At 35.9% G+C, this 21,384-nt stretch overlaps 1 protein-coding gene across 1 annotated transcript in view; it reads right to left on the bottom strand.

Annotated features, from left to right (window-relative positions):
* Window positions 1-21,384, bottom strand: part of PDE1A (phosphodiesterase 1A) — a 146,603-nt gene that overhangs the window by 10,306 nt on the left and 114,913 nt on the right. The window contains exons 9-13 of the mRNA XM_032190666.1: window positions 16,851-16,952; window positions 16,611-16,731; window positions 12,582-12,663; window positions 10,888-11,008; window positions 8,958-9,145 (exon numbers count right to left, since the gene is read on the bottom strand). Of these exons, the coding sequence (XP_032046557.1) occupies window positions 8,958-9,145; window positions 10,888-11,008; window positions 12,582-12,663; window positions 16,611-16,731; window positions 16,851-16,952 (614 nt within the window). The remainder of the gene's footprint in view (window positions 1-8,957; window positions 9,146-10,887; window positions 11,009-12,581; window positions 12,664-16,610; window positions 16,732-16,850; window positions 16,953-21,384) is intronic.

The following is a 21,384-nucleotide window of genomic DNA, read 5'->3' as shown; positions in this document are numbered from 1 at the left end:
TGAAAGGAGACAGAGCAGAACAGCACAGAGGAAGCAGGAAGCACCAGGACAAACCAGAAGATGAAACAAAACTGAGAATGAAAATCTTGTGACACAGACTGAAAAGTCTGATACAAATAACCTGTACATGTTCATGAAGGCACTATTTATCTTGTTATTAGAATTAATTTCATAAATTCAGGTTTTAGAATCCATATGCTAATACAGAAGATACAAAATACTACCAATTTAAAAAGTGAAAGCATTGCAGTTTGAACAACACCTTCACAAAATAGCCGCATGTCATGGCATAAAATTACTGACTTGGATGTGCTTACAGTCTTACAGAAGTAAACCAAGCATTTGGATACTTATTTTCTTCAATAGGCAAGTCTCTGGAAGTAAGTTTTGGTCACGAGTGACCAGTTCAAATCCAGACCTAAAGTGATTGAACTTGATGACTTAGGGGGAGTAATATTTCTGCATCTCAGTCTGCAATCACATTTCCACCACAGTCAGCATTTGGCATCCATTTGGCATCTCTAACATCATTTTCCTGAATCCAAAGAAATGTCACTTTGAGGTATAATTTGGCCTATGAAATTCAGATGTAAAGGAAGACTTCCAAACCTGAGGTGAGGTGCAGAAGCATAGAGTATTTAAATAATTTCCTTCCCTTTTAAGTTCTTATACATTCTAGGATACTTTTAAGAAACTCAAGAAGTTTCAAATTTGAGCAATTTCAAAAGACAGTTTTTCTATGGAATTTAGACTTGTTTTGAACTTCTGAAACTTGGACAATTACTCTTTTTTCTACACCCTTGAGTACAGCTCCTAAAAAGAACTGGTTGGGCTAAAGACATTAAGAAATAAGTATGCACGACTTGTAAATGTGTTGTTCAATCCAGATATGTTAATTAAAGCATCTGTCATTTGTTATATAATCTACCTACCTAAGGCTTTTGTCCTAAGAAACTGATTTACATCACTTTCTTTGTTTATGTTGTTGTTGTTATTGATGATTTTATTGCTGTTGTTGTTGGTTTTTATTTTTTTTCCTTCTTTCTTTCTTATTAAACTGTCCTTATATCAGCCCACAAGCTCTTGCACTTTTCAGTTCTGTCCCCCATCCCACTGGATGCAGGGAGAGAAAGCGAATGGCTGTATGGTGCTGAGCTGCCTGCAGGGTTAAACTGCAACAGTCCTTTGGTCCCCTGTGTGGGCACAACTGGTTGAGATGACAACAGATCTGACCAGAGTGTGTAAGAACAAATTTGTTTATAATTTGTTATAAGCATTATATTAATTTAATACTTGCCAGCACAATGTTGATTTGGTTGCTCTCAAGATTGTGTTTTGCAACCCTTTTTTTGTTTGTCAACTCCAAGGGCTGGTCTAAGGTTGTTTATGTTGTGTTTTTTTTTTTCAGTTTGTATATAGCATATGCTCATGTTACACAACCACAAGCCTAATCCAGTATTTGTATTAGTGTCATTCTTGTACCTCAGGTAAATACTTATGAAACCTATTAGCAAGTACACTCTTTACCTTATCTCCACAGGGACCCCATCTCAGTTGAGGACATGGCTGGACACCTTCCCATTCACCTTCCCTTTCTCATTCATATTCTAGAACAGCCACCAACTACTACTACAAAAGTGGTAGTAGCAGGCTGTTGAATAATCCTGCTGGCTTAAACCACACCACCTTCCAGAAAACACACATCTCTTTTTTGGACACTGAGCATCTTAACAATATCACACCCATTCAGATAAAGGCAGGCAAAAGTGTGCTTTACAGTGAACTCAGGGCAGGCATTATTTTTGCAACCATTTTTGCTCACCCTTTTTTAACTTGGTTAGAGTGCCTGGAGCCAGGCTTATTTACATATTTTCAATTGTTTGGTTTTGCTTTCTTTACAAGAACCCAAGTGTTATTCAGCAAAATTTCTTCAAGTTTGTAAAACGTTCTCCTAACAGGTATGTTAGGGATGGCTCAGTCATATCCCTCTCTTCAGTACTTCTCTGCCATTTCTGAACTCCTGCCTTAAATCACTATCTTTCATGAGAAGAAATAATGTCATCTGATAAATAAACATGGTATAAGTGGTATCTTTCTTCTCATGTGTTTAGGCTGGGATGTTGGCAAAATAATTGTCATGCATTCCGTTGTTTGGAAAACTGGCAGGAGTTGTGATACAATAGCCAGGTTTCAGAATACTTGAAAAATTCTGCTACTCAGTAGTTTCAGCTTTTGTGGGGTTTTGTTTGGTTGCGCATTTTTGTTTGTTTGGTTGTTTTTTTTGTTTGTTTGTTTATTGTTTTTTTTTTTTTGCATCTACAGAAAATGTGTTAACTACTGAAGGTGTCTTCTTTCCCTCTTTGACCAAATTCTACTAGTTTTTTGTTATGTCACCTTCTTTTTTTTTTGACTGATAAATGTCTAAAAATTGAAGCAGGTTCTTTAAATAAATATTGTTCTTGTTGATTATGAGCCCTCCTTGTATAGTTTCACAGCTGAACAGGAAAGTGTAGGTAGCTGCGAGTGCTGCAGAGCAGCTGAGATCCTCACTTCTTGCTTTGGTTGGATGAATGTGACCTTTTAGTCGCTTTGAGATTTTTTAAATAAATAAACCCTCTAAACATCCTAACCTTTTCTCAATAAAAGTACCTTGTACTGTGTTTTTATTTATGAGAATGTAGTAGGATTCTCACCGATTTCTTATTACAGAAATGCAATAATAGGCTCAGTCCTCATGATGTTTCCCAGTGCCAGCAATGAACATGGCTGGAAGCTTTATTTTGTCATAAAAATTTGACATACGGTTACCTATTGTTCGTTGGAGTGCGTTGGAGTGCTGAATTCTTGTCAGTCTAGGGAAGGATCAAAATTTTCATAAACCATCAGAACTGTCATACATCTCTGGCTAGCACTGTGCCTCTGGGAGTTACTGCAGGACCCCGTGGTCTCCAGAGTATCACAGCTCTGCTGCTGCTCAAGCCCTGGTGAGGCTGCATGACCAGCTGCAGCACTGATGTCCACTGGCTCAGCTGTGTTACTGCCTGTGTGCACAGCAACATTTTCAGGATAAGGTTTACTAGGTGGTGAAGAAGCTTTTCTACATTTTGGGACTTTCTCTTTTACTTCTCCGTCTGTCCATTGACATTCTTTTCCTGGACTTTCTGTAATAAGAAACAGATCTTTCAGCTACCATCATCTGTACAGTAGAGGGCTTAAATGAGACTCTTCTGTCTCCAGTGACTGCACTGCTTTAGCACGTGCTGACTTACCAAGAGTGGAGAGGAAAAACACAAAAGCCATGTGTAAGTGGAACACCAAGAATCAGTTAACGGCAGCTACTGCCAGAGCACCATACCCCAGTAAAGCTAACGTCTGTTGAATCACATCAGTATTTGTATTGCTCTATTGAAAATAAGCTATAATAATTTACCCGTATGGAAAGTTGCAATGACATTGAAGCATTAAGAATTAGCAAACTACTGAATTAGAGAGGAAGGCTTTTCGGCTTCACTAAGAATGAAATGATTTGAGGATTTTTTAAGTAAAAATGCTACTTGATGTTATGGACTCCTTTTATATATTACTACAAGACTTTGATTTCTAGGCTTGTCAGTTTTCTTTTTTACTGGAAAACCAGGCTCCACAAAGTAGGGACAAAAGACCTAACCCAGGACAACACTGGAAGGAACTGCATCTTCCCAAAAGACATGTTCTCACATCAGCCATTTTAAAGAGAGGAGGAAGAGAGCAGCAGTAAAGATCAAAACTGTGCAGAAAGCAAGAGGACTGATCCTGGTGCCTCTGGGACTCTAAAGAAATTTCCAAGAGTTCCCAAACAACCATGGCTGGCTTTTCCAAACCTAAGAATAGATCACAGCAACCCACAGAGTTATCTAGTCACCAACCCCTTCCACGTTCAGTTCCTCAGGCAGATTTCATCACAGATTTAGAAGTATAAAAAACTACTGCAAACCATATAATCCAGTGGTACTTGATGCCACAGCATTATGTCATACAGGGAATGTAAGGAAAGGCTTTATTGCCCACTGGTATATGTTGTGGGGGACATGTAACAGGTCCTGCTCTTGGGTTCAGTTACAGTTCCTCAGTCTGATTTACCGGACACCACAAATACTAAACGTTTCCTGCCACTCTTGGCTCAGACCAGTCACTGTACTTCCTCAGACCTCAGAAAATTTCTCTTACCACAGTTCTTAACACTTTTCTGCATTAGCTCAAAACTGCTTGTGATCTAAACATTTTAGCACTACATTTAAAATCACTGTCTCTGGTACTACATGGGGCTCTGTTAGCTCTCTGAATTTATTTTTCTCCAATAGATTAATACAGTCTATTAGGGTAGATTTCATGTGCCAAAGCGTCACTCAGTTTCCGTGACTGTCACACATGTCCTTCTAACACCCACCCCTCCTCGTGGCCGCTAAATCAGATTAATATGCCATCAGATTTTTGCATTTCAGCAGCTTTTACTCATCTTATTAGGGAGTCTGCAGAGATAATCTTTCAGACAAAATGGAGCTGAACCCTGTGGTTATTGTGACTGGAAGGATGCAGGACTGAAAGTGCCTGAGGGGGGCCTGCAGGTATGATGCTGAGGTCTTTCAGAAGAGACATTTGTTATTCAAAGCTGCAGCCCATGGGGAAAGAAAAAAAAAGAAAAAAAAAAAAAAAAAAGCTGATCCAAAATTAAGCACAAGACAGTGTGAGAGCCTTGCATAGTTTTTCGAGCCATGCAGCACTATGCTTAGGCAAAAGGTGTTGAGGACAATTTGCCACTGATTGCTTTCCATACAAATAATGCAACTTTTGTTCAGGTCCTGTAGCAATTAACTCATCACATAAGCATACACTGGGAAGAATGAATAGCACTGCTGGTCATATTATCCTGAATTTGAACAATGTTAGCATGCTTTAATGATGGGCCTATCCAACGGGCAGCTAGACCAGTTTACTGACCATGTGGTGAGTGTACTAAGCTGTCTGTGCCTCTGTGCAAATTTTCTGTGTTCTAAGTATAACTGCATCATGAAGTATCTTATATGACACTTAAATCTTTCCCAACAAGTTGTTTCTTACAGGTTTTTCAATAGGCCAATAATTCCCAGACCTTAGAATCCATTAAGCAAATATCTTCCCTAACGTAACAACCTTTCAGAGTCATCTGAGCATTTTACTGTCAGTTTGCTACAACTATCACAATTCAAATAGGAGCAGCCGTCACTACTAGGTGTTGAAAAAAAGCAGAAATGGTCTCTTTATCACTGTGTTGAACAAAGACAGATTATCTGATGATTAGGGGTTTGGAATATTAATTAAACATCAAGGCTTTCAAATTAGAATCCCAGATGTTTGATCATAATGGTAATTCCCTGTTAACATAATTCCCCGAAAGGCCTGAGAAACATTCCTCTAATTCTCCAGTGGTGAAAGGTTGAGGACCCTTAGGCTATAGAGGACTGAGCTACTCTGCATCAATTATGTAAGACATGGCCCTTTTTTTTTTTTTTTTTTTTTTTTTTTTTTTTTTTTTAGAAAAATGGAGCCATCTTATTTTGTGAACCTTTTGGTAAGGAAGCTCTCATACTGCTGCCTGGGTAGATAAGCGCTTTCCTTATTAATACAGGCTTTCCCAAAATAAGGCACTTTGCTGCTTGCACAAGCTGCTTGCTCTGAGTCATCAGTCTCAAGAGCACCATTTCAGGGAGCAGTAGCACCAGCAGCTGGACCTGCTGGATCTCCAGGAAGCTGCCCTGAGTACAACCCTGCCAGTGTATCTTGGTCTTCTGCTCTGGCCTGTCTGAGTACAGGAGTCAGACCATCTACCTCAGCACCCACTGCCTCCACTGAACTGCCTCCCAGACAGTGCTCCACCTGTAGCCTTACTCCGATAAGGTGAGAAGATAGAGCAAGTCCAGGTTATGCTCAGGAGACTGCAAGGATTATTGTTAGTTTTTGTTTGTTTGTTTGTTTTTTGTTCATCTGTATTACTACACTGTATTATAGGGATAACTTCTCCTGAGTCTGGGATCTAATCTGGTGGTTTGGGAACAACATATGGTGTTTGCAGACCTAAGGACAAGAATGCAGATGGTTCTTTTAAAACCACAAGTACTGTTAGCCAGAGTCAGTTCAGGAAGTGTTTGGAGGTCTACGCTAACAGCTAGCCTGCTTGTTACCACTGCATGCTGTCCTCATACATGTCACTCTCTCAGCACACTCAGCTCTTCAGGGTTTGTAATAAATTATCTTTCCAGAAATAGTGACAGAAACAACATTCTTTCCACCTGGCAGTGATTTATCCCTGGTATCTTCCCTCAGTAGGTGCTCCTACTAACATATAAATAAAATACAGCTTTGTACATATGTCCAGAGCAACCTAAAGGCTTCTCGGCAACAGTCAGAAAAACTAGCATGAGATCCTGACAGAACAAGACAAATGATCCTGACAGAACAAGACAAATTATCTCAGGTTCAAGGTCTCAGGCTATTCACTTACAAACTTAGTCAAACTTGAGAGCAATCTGAAAGGAATTTCAAGTGGAAAGGGTTCAACATTTTTTCATTCTTTACTATATGCTAATTTGGCACACTCTGATTAAGGATTTTTAGTCTTTGCAGGGCACAACATCAGAGAAGATACATTGCTAGTCTGAACCAATGGGGGAAGATTGCTTCTTCTTTATTATGTAACAAGGAACGTATGTGCTACCTTAGATAGTGCTCCATAGAAGATATTAATTTAGTGAAAACTTCTCTTCTTCTTTTCCAGCAACACTTGGAGTACTCCATGTGTGCAGCACACATGGAGTAAAAGTATTAATTGCAATGCAAAAACATGAATGGAAAATATCTTAACTTTCACAAAACCTATAAGATCCCTCCATAGCTTTTATATAAAAAAAAAAACTTATCATATGTGTATTAATAAAATAGAAATCTGTACTCAAAAGTATTTGCACTATTCACAAGGTCCCTCTAGATTCTAATCAGCTACCATGAAGGTCTTCATGCTGTGATCCAGTTAACTATAGATGTTGCTGCAAGTGGCCTCTTTATGGGGGCAGTTTTCTATAAATCTCTTCCTTGTTCTCACAGAGGTTTTGCAAAACAGATTCAGACAAAATCACACATAACAGATATCATTCATCAAGGTCTAGCGTATACACCAGATACCTCCACTTATCCATCAGTTTTCCTAATGTATGTTCTACTGTAATACCATAATTCTGTTCAGAAAATACCTTCATCGGGTGGTGGAGGAAAATAAGGGGATCCTAGAATCTGGACAATTAAAATCTCAACAAGGTCCATAGAGGTCCTGAACATTAATAAATCTATTTCTCCCTGTAAAAAACCTTCCTGATTTCTTGGATCTTGCTGGGCCTCACAATAAGATTGACTGTATACTCTATAACTGTATACTCTATAACCATGACTCTATAACCATTTATCCTCAAAGAGTTCTTAAATCTCTTACTGTGAGAAGCTCTGTCTTTTCTATGGCTGTTAATAGTCCAGTTTAACTTAACTGAGTCTATCATATAGACATATAATTTATAGAGCACTACTAAGTACTGAAAATGAAGAAGAAATTAGCTTTTGATAGCATTGTACACATCCAGAGTAATGTAGCAGAATGCTGATGTACCAAAATCAAACTAGCTTGTTAGTAGTAGATGTAACTGGAAGTGGCAAACTTCCGGACAGCAAGTTCTCCATTCTTCTACATTGAAGGATGTTGGATGTAGATAGCCCAGGACTGTTTGATTTCTGTAGGCTGTAGCTAACTGGTTCATGCCATGCCATGCCATGGCATGCCTGCCAGCCATGGATCATCGTAAATTAGCTGTTTTGTCCTTTTGACCACACAGTATTAGTTGGACAATATCAAAAGAGGCAATTGATCATATGAAATTGCTTGTGCAGAAGTGACAATATGAATTACATCTCCTCCTCAGCTGCCACTTCTGCCTAACTCTCAAGTCACCATCACCATATAAGTAAGGAAGCTTGTTCTTACTTAATATTCTCTTAATGAGAGAGAAAAAAAGATGCTGCTTTGGATGATGGGGAGAGAGACAAGGCTCTACATACCAATGTATCATTCCTGACAGTCAGTATCAGATCATGTTCAGTTCTTCACAGCAGTGAAACACTATGCTAAAATGTTCTAGGTGCTTACTTGGAAACAGCACAGACTGTGTAGACAATATGTTCTCAAATGGCATTCAGTTAACCTGGATCAAGGTTATAAATTGTGTTCACACAACAATTATCACAGTCATTTCACTTAGATAACTGCAACCCCAGAAAAATTTTCAGTTATGGCTCATGAACTAAGATGTTTGATGTAGGTTTGTTATTATTAACTAACAACTGGCAAATCAAAAGTCACTTTTGGACTTATTTGAGTCTAATACAATCTGTGATTGCCAAAATCTTTATTTTGGGTTATTTAAATAATTGTCTACAGCATAGTCCCAAGAAACCTGTGATAAAGAATTTTGTTCCATACAGTGCAGAACAAATAGCATTTCTAATAGCAAAGTACCATTTTTATGTTTCTTAACAAATGCAGCAAAACATCATACTTTGAATTGTTGGCTTTGGTATTTAAGGCAGATGTCAGCATCAGTTAGATGTCAGCATTAGCATTAATATGCAAAAATAGACTTTTTCAAACCATCCCTCTAAAGATAAACTGAGTAACACAGAGCCTTATTACATGGGCTGTAGGATTTCCTCTCATAGGCTGGCTAGGCATCTCTCTAAGCCTCCTGAGAGAACAAAACAGGGCCATCTAAACAAATATGAAATAAAATCAATGAATACAGTACAACTATGTATTTTTATAGGGAGAGGGAAAATAAATAAAATAAATTAGAAGAGATAGTAGGGAGTAAACTATAAAAACATCCCTCCTTAGTATATCATACCGTCTTCTGCTAATTTCTTCCATCTTTCTTTGTTTGCTTGAATGATCTGCATCAAGTTGTTCTTAAAGCTTGTTAGGTCTACAGTTGCTAGAGAATTTTCTGCGTGAGTCCCTCCATCACTTGCTGTAGTTTTAAAATTGTGTCGTCTTTGTGTTTCAGCATTGCTTACTGCTCCCAAACTATTCAGGCTGCAAAAGGGAAACACACACAAAAAATAATAAAAGTATGAATTAGGTACACAATAAGGTAGTTTTTAATAATACAGTAAGAGTTCATTTTAGTCAAATTCCTACAGGTAATCACTATATAGAAATAAGAGTGCTCAACAAAATATGCCTAAAAAGTAAGCCTAAGATACAAGACATTTCTGCAACTCATGAAGCTGTAACCTGGGAATGATTCTTACCAACCTTTCTCCATGAAAGCTGTGGAGTGGGGGTTGTGGAAATACGTTACTTTTAGGTTGTATCTTGAAAGAAGGTTTATGTAACCATTTTGGAGCACCTTCTTTGCTATGTTTTTAATCAGTATCTTTGAGGGCTCACAGGAAAAACGTGATAGCTATTTGTTGACCCATTTGAAAAAAGCAAGACATGACAATACATTGGCAGATAAATGAGTTTATCTTCAGCTAAAATTTCTCTTCAAGGTACAATGCTTTCAACTGTAGACCAAACAGAGTGTAGTACAGTGGCAATACAATCCAACCCTTCAAAATAATATGGAAAATTAAAATATCCAGAACTTTATTAAAATAAATAATAATTAAAAAATGGCATTAACCACCACTTACGGGCTACTACTGCAGCTACCTTACAAGTGTACAGGTAATTTGTATGTGAATATGCAAATACATGTAAAGGTAAAGAAAAAAAATATTTTTTTAGGATGTAAATTAATTCTGGATTAATTTTAATTTTAGAATGAAAATTTATTCTGGCTTTGCACAGGTAATCATATCACACCATACTATTTTATTTTGTAGACATCTTCTATCATGGTGCAATAATCAAAAGCTTGATGGGCAAAAAAAAAAAAAAAAAACAAATAAACAACAACAACAAAACTGCATCTCATTAATAGTGTATTTAAATCACTCAAGTGGAATTTAAATTGATTCATTTTTACCTTCCATGTATACGTGAAATAATACTAAAATGGGAATGTGAAGAAACAAAATGGCATCTTTATCAGGAAGTGTGGTGATAGAACAAGGTGTAATTGCTTTAAACTAAAAGAGGGTAGATTTAGATTAGATATAAGGAAGAAATTCTTTACTCAAATGGTACTGGAACAGGTTGCCCAGAGAAGTAGTGCCCCATGCCTCAAAGTGTTCAAGGCCAAGATGGATGAGGCCCTGGGCAGCCTGGTCTAGTGCGAGGTATCCTTGCCTGTAGCAAGGGGATTGGAACCAGCTGATCTTTAAGGTCCTTTCCAACACAAACCATTCAATGATTCTGTAACAAAATACTCAGAAAAAAAAGTGCCTTCACCACTTCTACTTCCAAATGTCTCTCAGAAATCAAAGAACTGTTAATTAAAATTATACTGAAAAAGACTCAAGGATAACAGAACTAAGAACTTCATCTATTACAAAGATTATAGTCAAAGGAAAAATGTTATCAAAGATGCAGTAGAAAATAAACTTATATTTTAAGTGTGCATTCTAATCATTATTGTGTTTTTGCCTTTTATTATGCATGATCATCCACAGTCGATGGAGGAATAGCATACTGCAAATACAAGACAGCACCACATGGTGGCAATACTGGATAGCTATTTATGTTACTTTTCCAACTGTTAAAATAATTATAAAAATTCTAAGAAAGACATCATTATGTTAGTTATGTCAGTTCACAACAAAAACAGTGTATTCATACCCGGGTTATTATGTTAGTTATTTCAGTTCAAAAAAAAAAGGTATTCATACCTGGGTGTCCTAAATGCAGGACTTTCAGATTTTGATGCTTCCTCTATAAGAGGCATAACAATTTTCTCCATTGAGTCCGTAAGAAGAGAAAATGTTGGTTCTACTATGAAATCAATGAAACCTGAAGGAGAAGAAAATTTTCACAGCTCTCAAAACTAAAAATAAATTCTTGATATCAGGCTGATTTTCTGACTGTAGTCCTAACAATATAATAGATACAAGTTGTACAATCTTGAGGGGAAAAAAAGCAGAACTAAAAAAAAAAAAAAAAAAAAAAAAAAAAGAATCTGTGTAGATATAACTAGACAATAGTAATTATAGCTTTTCATTCCTTTTTTTTTTTTTTTTTTTGTAAATTTTATGTACTGCATAACACGCCTACCATTTTGAAATGAATATTAATTATTGAATAGAAGGGAAGCACAGTTGAGCTGAGGGTCTAGAAGTCATACTGTCTCTTTTACCATTCAACACTTCTTGCCAAGGAGTTAATACTTCAAACTGCTGTTTATTATTCTGTGGAGGTAAAGTGTTATTTCACAGTGTGTAGGAGTGTTCTGTCAAATCAGTGAAGAGAACAAGTAACATCCCTAGGAGACAGCATTCATCCCACAGTTCTGAGATGTCAGCTCTGAACAATGTCTTTTACATTTTAAAGTGCTCATCAAGGTATGGAATGACACAGTGAGAGAATGAAGCATTATTCACCACTGAACACTTAAGAGGAAAAAAGTACAAAATAAAAAAATCTAAAACATGAGCTAGCAACGGATTTCCAGGAGTCTTCATACTCTAACCAGGCAACAGAACACAAAGGTGAGCAGCAGTGCTTCAGCCTAGGATCCATCTTCCTTTCTGCAGTAGGTGTGATGCTCAAGTGCATTGCCTTTCAAGTCTCAGTGAAATCGAATAGAGAACATTCTAAGTAACAAGATCAGACAACACAACATGCTTCAACTCAAGGGTAAGACACCTTCATCTGTAGAATCTCTCCAACAGTTCTGTATCCACTCATAAAAAGTACAGCTGTTAGTAGGACATGCTGATCTATGCAGTATGCATCTAGGGTAGCTTCAGTGATCTTTACCAATTTTTATTACATTATTATTGCTGAAGGAAATAGGCGTAGAGAGACCCAAGACCTATATTTCTGAAAATGGGAAGCTGAATTTTGCCTGCTGCTGACCAAAATGAAATTAGAATTGATGAGAACAGAACACAGTGGTCCTTGTCAGCCCAAGGAGGCTTGACCATGCCACACCAGATCTCTACAGTCCAGATATCTGATGTGTGAATTAGCTTTAGTTGAGATGCATCTAACATGTTACCAGGTTTTCAGATTGTAGGACAGATAGACCTTCAAGTTTTTAAGCAAGAGACAACCTGTTTGAGGATATTATCTACCAAACTCTGAAGTGTGTACAATAAAAACTGGGCTCATATCCAGTACTTTGCTAAATCCCTCTCCTATCCCTCCCTCACACCACATGTGTTGTAATAGGCCTATATTCTTTGGAGACCAGTATATTGTTGCTTTAAGGGCACATGAGTTCAGTGAACAAATTGGTACAAAAAATACTTTCTATATGATGGGATTTTGAACATTTAAGATTCAAAATGGGTGTAGGAAAGGTCCACGTGATTTTATATGCTCCTACACATAAAAGAAGAAGAAAAGCACAACTTGTCATTACCTATTTGGGATTGAGCTACCAAAGTAGACTTGCGGTCACAGAGTGGTGAAAACTGAAGACCTAAAGCAGCCTCCTTGTCTCCCTGCAAACAACAATGTTTAATGTTATAAGCACGTATTTAATATATGGACAGAGAGACAAATGAATCTGTTAGTATTTATATATTTATTTATTTGTTTGTTTATATAACATTTATATATTTATTAATAATAACATTTAATATTTATATAACAGTATTTATATAAATACGGTTAGTATTTATTCAACAGATTACTTTCTTCACTTATATGCTTAAACAAAAACAAGCTGCAGGCAAAAAGAAAAAATCACTCTAGAATTTCAGGAAAAGTAAAAGTCAAAATTATAGCTTACATTTGACAATTTTTATATAAAGGAACTTATTGCAAGCAAGCTCTTATCAAGAGCAAGGCATCTGCCAATGAGATTTAACATTTGTCAGGGAAGAAAAATAAATTACTTTTTATATGAAGTCTGTCAGTATTCACTATTTAGTCCTGCTGATCTCAGATGTAATGGGATCGGAGACATTTAGTGTGCATGTAATGGTACACCAAACATTAAATGTTTCCTTCTATTATATTGGTTTATTCAATGTGTAAAATTTCTTCAATGGATTCGCACAGGTAAAGGGCATGATATGACTAATTCATTCTCACTAGCATGCATTTCTCTACTGTTGAAGACAGAAAAAAGAAGCACAAGTTTAATTTCATTACTAATATGACTTGTGTAAACCTAGTTCTCTAAGTATTTGAACACCTTACACCTGAAAAGACTTTTTTTTTTTTTTTTTTTTTGTCAAAACAGTCTAGACAGGGTAGTGTTATTACCATTTTACAGCATGGTAGGTCAATTGACCTGCAAAAGCTCAGAGTGTCCTGTTGCACAAAAAGCTGAGGAGACAGATCTTTCAAAGGAAGATATAATTTGTGTTGCTGAACAAACCTGGCTTCCAGAGGCACTGACATTATAGACCAAGGAAAACGGTCTTTCAAGTAAAATGGTTCTACATGTTAGTCATGGAGAGTGCTGTTTCATGATCATTCACTGAGCAGAGGTAAAAAATATACCATTTTTGCAAAGATCTTATCAGAAGTTGATGTATAAAGGGGGCAGTATCAACCTTCCTTAGTCTTTTTATCGTATATCACATTTCTAAACTTCTCTCAAATCTAGTTTAATAATAGCAATGAAACCACTTCAGACACAATAACAGATGTAACCCACAGATTGTGTTTCATGTGGAAATGGAGATTTTTATTACTATGGTAATGATAATAAATTTTACACCCAAGTGTTCATAACTTGCCTTTAGTGTATAAAAGAACACAGGTTCAGTTACTACTAAGAGCAGTGCTACTGGTTTCTCTATGTAAATGCAGGCAACAGATTGTGATTTAATATAAAATGGGCTAGTTCTAACAATTCCAGCCATTGTAAATATAGGATTTCTAAAGCAATATTAATTTTGCAATCTTCTGTTAAACTAGATATTAAAAAAGAGAAAATTCCACACTGGTGAGGGATACATTTGATTTTTTTTTTTTTTTTGATGCTTTCAATTAAATTAATTAATACATAATCAATACTGAAGTGCCATATAAAACCAAGTCTATCATAAATAGACATAAAGGACACAGCATTGATATCTAAATTGATTACTAGAATCTCATGAGATTTAAAATCAAGATAAAGATCAACAGAGTGAAAAAAAAAAATCTTTTCTCAGGTGCTGAACTCACTGGACAAATTTTCTTTTGCACTTTTGGATCTCTGCAGACTGAGAACCTAATGTTGTCAGAGCTGTGGTGCTTCTCTGAGTGACTTGAACTATATATTCCTTAGTTTTAAGTTTTTGAGATGGGTGGGTGTATTTCTATTTTAAACAAATAGCTCAGATTTTCCTTGGCATTATAACACACCTTCTGTAGTTGTTTTTAAACTTTAAAAGTTCTTTGGCATTTTCCTAGAATTTAACACTCGCACATATTTTAATTATGATTAACAGTTAACAAAGATTTTCGTCTAGGTGAATGTTTGTTTTTTTTGCTAGGGCTCACTACTTTGAAAGCTGCCTGTTAATACATTGTTTTCTTGGTGGTAGTTAACAAGCTCTGCTGCTTTTTCCTGCAAGGCAGTGGAAGTAGTTGAATTGCTATTTTTAGAAAAAGTAATTTTTAGAAAAGAAGAGGAGGACTTAATGGATTTTGTATACATTTGGACTACTTCATCTTGGCTGACACAGATCTGGAAATCCCAGAGATTTCCACCACACGTGTTCAGATCAACAGAGCAGATGAGGTATAACCAAGCCAGAGCATATAGGAAGCAAGAGGCCTCTCATGTCTGCACTACATTTCTATATGTACAGTTACTTCATCACACTTTATATGTGTTGGAACTGCTCCACACATGCTGTTATTCTTAGCCATACCTATAAAGGGGGAATTCAATTCCTTGCATATTCCTCTACAGCCTAAGTGACTTTCACATTTTATACTGCTGAGCTGCAGAAATACACACTTGGTGACTTGATTCTACTGCTAAATGCTTTGAACAGTTTATTTGTGATCCAGTTACTTTGTCTAATGAGAGTATAGCTAAAACATTAGCTGATCCTATGCACTCAACAACCAGCGTAATGCTGTTTATTGCTAATGCTACATCCACTTGACTGAACACAATTGCCTCACTGTCCCATGGGCTCTGCTAGTCTGTCTCTCTGTGTCTGAAATGTTTTTACAGTTGGTCATTTCTGACCTTTTCAAGTAATATATATCTGTGGTAGTCTGCTCTTCCTTTTTCCTCTGAAGTTCAAAATCCTCATCATTTCCATTTACAGAAACAGACACAAACTCGTGACACTACTCGGTATTTCCACAAAATTTAGTCCATTCTTTGTTTAGATTAAGTCACCAGCTCTCCACTCTGTCTCCCCACTGCAAACCCCAGAGTCAAGGATGTCCTGATGCTCCCTATTGAGAATTTGTAAAAAGAACCACTAGCAACTAAGCAAGAACATTCTAGGGCAGATCAACCTAATAACCTCCTGGATACCGACTGACTGGTTAACTTACTGGCTTTTATTCTCTGATCCTTTTTTCCAGCGTGACCTGATTTGAAAATGTTAATATATAGCAAAATAATGACAATCAAGATGAGTGAGACATACACTGTTTCATTATCTCTATTAACCATTTTTAAAAGCTGTGCATAACTGTAGGAAGTGTGTAATGTCTAAACTGTATTTTGGTTACTTTAAAAATATGCATGGCCAAAATAGTCTTTACAGGGAAAACGTTCCCCCTTCAGAGAAAATTTTTTTCACCTGCTGAGGTGAGTCAGAAAATGGCAGCTGTGACACCAACACCTATTGTTTTTTTTCTTTGAATTCAGTATCTCACAAAAAAAGACTGTAATAAGGGTGTGCCTTCATTTTTGTTTTTGGATATATCCTACAACATCATCTATATATCATCCAGGGTTAACTGGATGATTCCCTCTAACCTCTGGTTTTGGATCAGGCTGTTATGAAAGCAAAACCTACATAACAATGTGGTATATGCATGGCAATCAAAAGTAATTGGAGGGTTTTCTGAAATATTAAATGGAGATAGAGCTTTGCATTCTTCTTTGAACATGAATCTTTCTATTTCAAGTCCCTCACCCTACCCTATCAGCGCTTCTTTTTAACTCAAAGCATATATACATTTCTATCTACAGAATGAAAACAGCTTGACAAGTTATATTATTATTGAAAGAAAAAAATGCTACAATACTTAAAATCCTGGCATCAGCTGAAACAGATACGGAGCTATAACAATTTCATCTTATTCACATAAAGTTGAATTAATGTCAGTGGTATGTATTAAGAGTAAGGAATATATACTACTGACTATGTTCGTCTATCACAACCAACAGCATCCTTGCTGGTAGATGTAAGAAAATACTTAATTGTGTAACAAGTCCTTCTTCAACTAGTTTATTTAAAGATTTTTAAAATGGCACCTGTCGAAAAAATTCTTCCATCAGGGCCATGGTCCACCGGTAGTGCAGTTCCCAGGATTTTGCTGGATGGCTTATGTCTGCTGCATGTAGAATCAAAGACATGGCTTTGGCTTTGTCTACCCTGTCAATTCAAGGACATGCTCCAATTATCTCAGAACAAAAACATCTACTTGAAGTCTTTTCTTGTACATGAGCTCATTTAAAGACTACAGATAATGAACAGAATGGAAAATGACCTACCCCTCTGCCTGCTGTAGAGTGTGTCGCATTGTTTTAATTTGTTGAAAATGACCCGACATATCTGTAGACAAGACCATCTCAATGACCAAGCTACGCAACTCCCTAAGAATAATTAAAAGCAAAATGACTCATTACAATTCATTTATTCTACATATGGAACATTTCTTTAAGCAGTACTTGTTAATTTATAACTTTCTAAACAGCATCATGGTTTTTATTACATTTATTTATAAATAAATAATTAACAACTTGACCATATATTGTAAAAGGATTGTGTAGAAGCAATGTACTTCAAAAATGTTCTCTATAAGCACTATTTCAGAGTCACACTGGTTCGGAATTCCTCTTTTCTAGTATATAAACTAAAATTAAAGTCATTTCTGTAACATATTATAAGCCACTCCTTCTTTTCCAAAAGTAAAGTACTCAAAAAAAGTCAGTCTCTAGGCTCACCAACACACAGGAGAATATATTGATATCTTTTGTTACTGCCCTCATATTAGTGCAAAGCATGCACAACACTAAATCTAGGAAGAAGACTGAAGAACCTCAAAAGACCAAGATGTATTAGATCTGAAATGTTATGAACGTTTCACCAATATATGAATATTATGTCAAACTACAACTCAACTCAGAAGTTCCTTAATGCCTATTACATGAGTTAAAACAAGTTCAGGATTTATAATTTATCTGTATCTTGTTATTAGGGCCAGAGATTTTGGCTTATCCATCAGTTTTCTCTTAAGTTAATATTAAAATAGTAAAATATGAATCATGTGAGAAAGCGTATTGTTTTTCATTGTATGTGAAAGTACATTTATATTGCCAGTAATTATTACTACTTTGGAGAATTCTGCTTTTCTCAAGGTAGAAGGATTGTATGTAGACCTTGTAAGAGTCTTTTTTTTTTTTTTTTTTTTTAAAGAAACACATTTTAAAAGAGGTAAGTTGTAGTTTTCTTTAGGGTTGTTAGAATGTTTTTTTTTATAATAAGATATCAAGATGAGTCAAATTAATGGCATATTTAAGCTGATATCCCTGATTGTTTTTTTGTGTTATTCCTGACTTACTTTGATATAACTGGATAAAGACTCAACCCTCTCACTTCCACTCAAATGATAATATCCAGCCATAGCAACCTGAGTTTAGAAAATGACTTACCTTGTCTGACCTCATAATGAGAGACTAATTTGCATCCCAACCTTTTCTTCTCCACAATGCTTTGAAAGCGTACCCTTCAAACATAGCCAAATCCATTTAAAAAAAAAAAAAAAAAAAAAAAAAAAAAAACCTAAACTGCATGAAAACTAAGGGCGCAGCATTGTTAAACCCTGCTGTTTGCAAAACTGAAATAATTATCACTTCCATTCCTACGGAAGATTTTCCTATTAACTTTCCAAGTTCTGAAATGTCTTTCAGGAGTATTCAGTAATACATGTAAGCCCACTCCCATTACATAAGACACATACACAAACAAAATGCAGCTTCTGGTAGATTCACACTGTCATGGCAAGTGACAAACCCAAATTACTACATCTGTCACCTAAAGAAGAATAAAACAATTTAGCACTGTCCTTTTCACACACTACTGAAGATTTCAGGCCACCAAAACTGCTAAATAGCAAAGGAGAAGCTCTCCTACCTACAGTCTGCAATGATTTTTCTACCTGCACTCTCATCCATCTAATGATGGATGAGAGACGTACAGAGAGACAGAAAATTTTTAACATTTAACTAAAGTTTCACTAGATCCAAGGAGGCTCAGTGTACTACCATTGGACAGAGGATTACTCTTGGAATCAAACCATTCCTTAACTGTCTCCCAGCGAAAAAGACCCTCTCAACTTCCATATTGAAGGAGACCTCAGCCAATCTCAGACAGAACTCCTGTAGAGAAACCTCTGACTACTTCATTAAGCAGTCCACAGCTAAAGGTATTGTGATAATACAGTTAGCACTGCTCACACTACCACAGCAAAATCATGCATAGGTCTTACCACCTTTTGTTCTATGACAAGAAATGTAACTGTAACATTTATAACACATAGCAATTTTGGGGAGCTCACATTTTGAAGAATACTGCTTTTGTGTATTCAGTATCCATTTTTCTTAAGTAAATGGTTATCTCCTCTTCTATCATCTTTTCTTAATCTTTCCATAAACATATGTCCTACGTATATTTGTAAGTAGCAGATGAAATATTATGTGAAAAAATGCCATGAATAATGTTGCAATAACAAGAGACAAGGAGAAACACGTGAATTTCTCCATTAAGTAGTTATCCAATAAACAGAAACTAGTTTTACCTGGATTTGTTCATGACAAAGACAGTTAGTCAGTTGGGCACACTAGATCATAGAGTTAAAACTGCAGAAACAGGATAGGATGAGAACTGAAGACCTAAGGCTCATTTTGCAAGTTAGAGCAATCCTGCTTTCCTCAGGCAGAAGACTCCCAAGAACAGTTGTGAAATAGAAGATGTTCATTATGCAATTTTTTGGTCTTTTTAATATAACCATTTATAATATCAATGTATATTTATGACTAGAAAGGTTTGGGACTTTAATACTGCCTGTCCATTTGTAATCATTGACATAATGTACAGGGTGCTAAAACACCATGCACCCAATAAATTAAAGGAGAAAGTGGGAGAAAAAAGGATACCTCTTTAGTTCCTGGGAGGGCTAAGTGATAGAAAAAAACTAATATGAAAAACTGGAACATATTTTCAGAATTGAGAAAAGAGTGAGAAATGACTATGAATGTCACATGCATTATCCACAAAGGGCATCCTCATTAGGATGCTGGCAGTGTTTCCCTGTTCATACCCAAATTCTGTGTTTTAAACTTAATTGAAGCTGACAGTTTATTAGTTAATTTATCTTAAAGTTAACATGCAGAAAAAAAGTGTAATACTATAAAGTCATTCCTAGTCATTTTGCTTCATCTTGTTGAAATAATTAGCAGAACTACCGTTTAAATAAGCAGAGGAATTAATTACAAAAAAAAAAAAAAAAAGAATTCACTGCAACTCAAAAAACAGATCTGACAGTGGTCAAGGAATTAATTAGTGCCAGGAAGTACATTAAAAAGTTAAACAAATTATCATTTTAATTTACTGCCAATATGATTCAGTGCAAATTTCAAAACTGTTAGTCTAGTAGCTTAGTCACCGTCCTTGGGGGTGTTTAAGGAAAAGTTGGACATGGTTCTTAGGGACATGGTTTAGTGGGTGATATTGGTGGTAGAGGTATGGCTGGAACAGATGATCTTGGAGGTCTTTCCAACCTTAATGATTCTATAAATTTCAATGTAGATCCAAGAAGATCACTTTCTAAATAATTAGAAATTGAGGAGCTTTTTTCATTGTACCAACAAACAATTGTATCTGATGACAGGGTAATGGAAATATTTTTGAAAATTAGAAATAAATACCAAGAAATCATGATTTCCATGACTAACCATCTAAAGCATCAGACTTCTACAGACTGCACATGTTCTCAGACTGGCACTTTGGAAGTTACGGGTTTCATTGAAAGTACAGATCCTAAATATCTGTCTAAGTAACAAAACATGGAACCGTGTGTCTAAGTGTAGTTGCTTGAGATTATTAATCAGGTTTCATAAATTTCTTCTAAATTGTACTGAATAGCCCCACAAGTTGGACCAGAAATTCTACTCTCTATTGATTTCAAACCCACCAACTTCAAACTGGCTGAATATAATAGTGTGCGGCCACTTTAATCCATCAAAATTCCCAAAGCTAAAACAAAATCCGCCAGTAAGTTCAAACTGGCTTACAGTGAGAAGAGATTGAAAAGCATTTAGTCTGTGATTGAGTAACTTCTAAAGAAACATGGTATAGCATCACATGTTCAAAAAACATGGAGAAAAGAAATGCAATAGAAGAGGAAATGGTCCAGAAAACAGGTCCCAGCAGATCAAGATTCTTTCTAATGTTAACATTGAAAATCTGGCTGTATTATTGCAGAAGTTCACAATTTACTTCCAGAGATCTTACTCCAGAACTAAATTTACAATACAAACTTTATGATAACTAAATCCAAATGAGTATCCTCTGAGAAGAAATCCTTTATGAGAATGAAAAAGTGTATGTTTCTCCTTTCACTTTTTACTAAATTAAAATATTAAAAGTTCTTTAATATTAAGCACATTGGAGCACCTAGAGAAAATAATGAACTGAAAACCAAAAGGATCAGCTGACTTATATTCAATAATGTCTTTGTTTAGGGATGTACTGATCACATAGATAAGTAAAATCATGTAGTTCTACCACGTAAGTCCTTTATCTGTAAATATATACTATGCCAAAATTTGTTGTGATATTGATGTATTCTTATAATTGTAGAGTTTTGTAAAAATATAAATGAAGTAAAGTATAGCTGTTATTTATGGTTATTTATGTTATGTTATTTATGGTGGCATCATTCACTGCGGCAGAACCTCTTGGAAGCAGAACATCTCTATCTGGATTCACAGTCCACCTATTTAAAAGTTATTTTTAGGATCTCTA

The sequence above is a fragment of the Aythya fuligula genome, chromosome 6 (assembly GCF_009819795.1).
Source record: "Aythya fuligula isolate bAytFul2 chromosome 6, bAytFul2.pri, whole genome shotgun sequence".
Lineage (NCBI taxonomy): Eukaryota > Metazoa > Chordata > Aves > Anseriformes > Anatidae > Aythya > Aythya fuligula.
The sequence above is the reverse complement of the archived record's forward strand: the minus strand, read 5'-3'. Positions and strand labels throughout refer to the sequence as shown.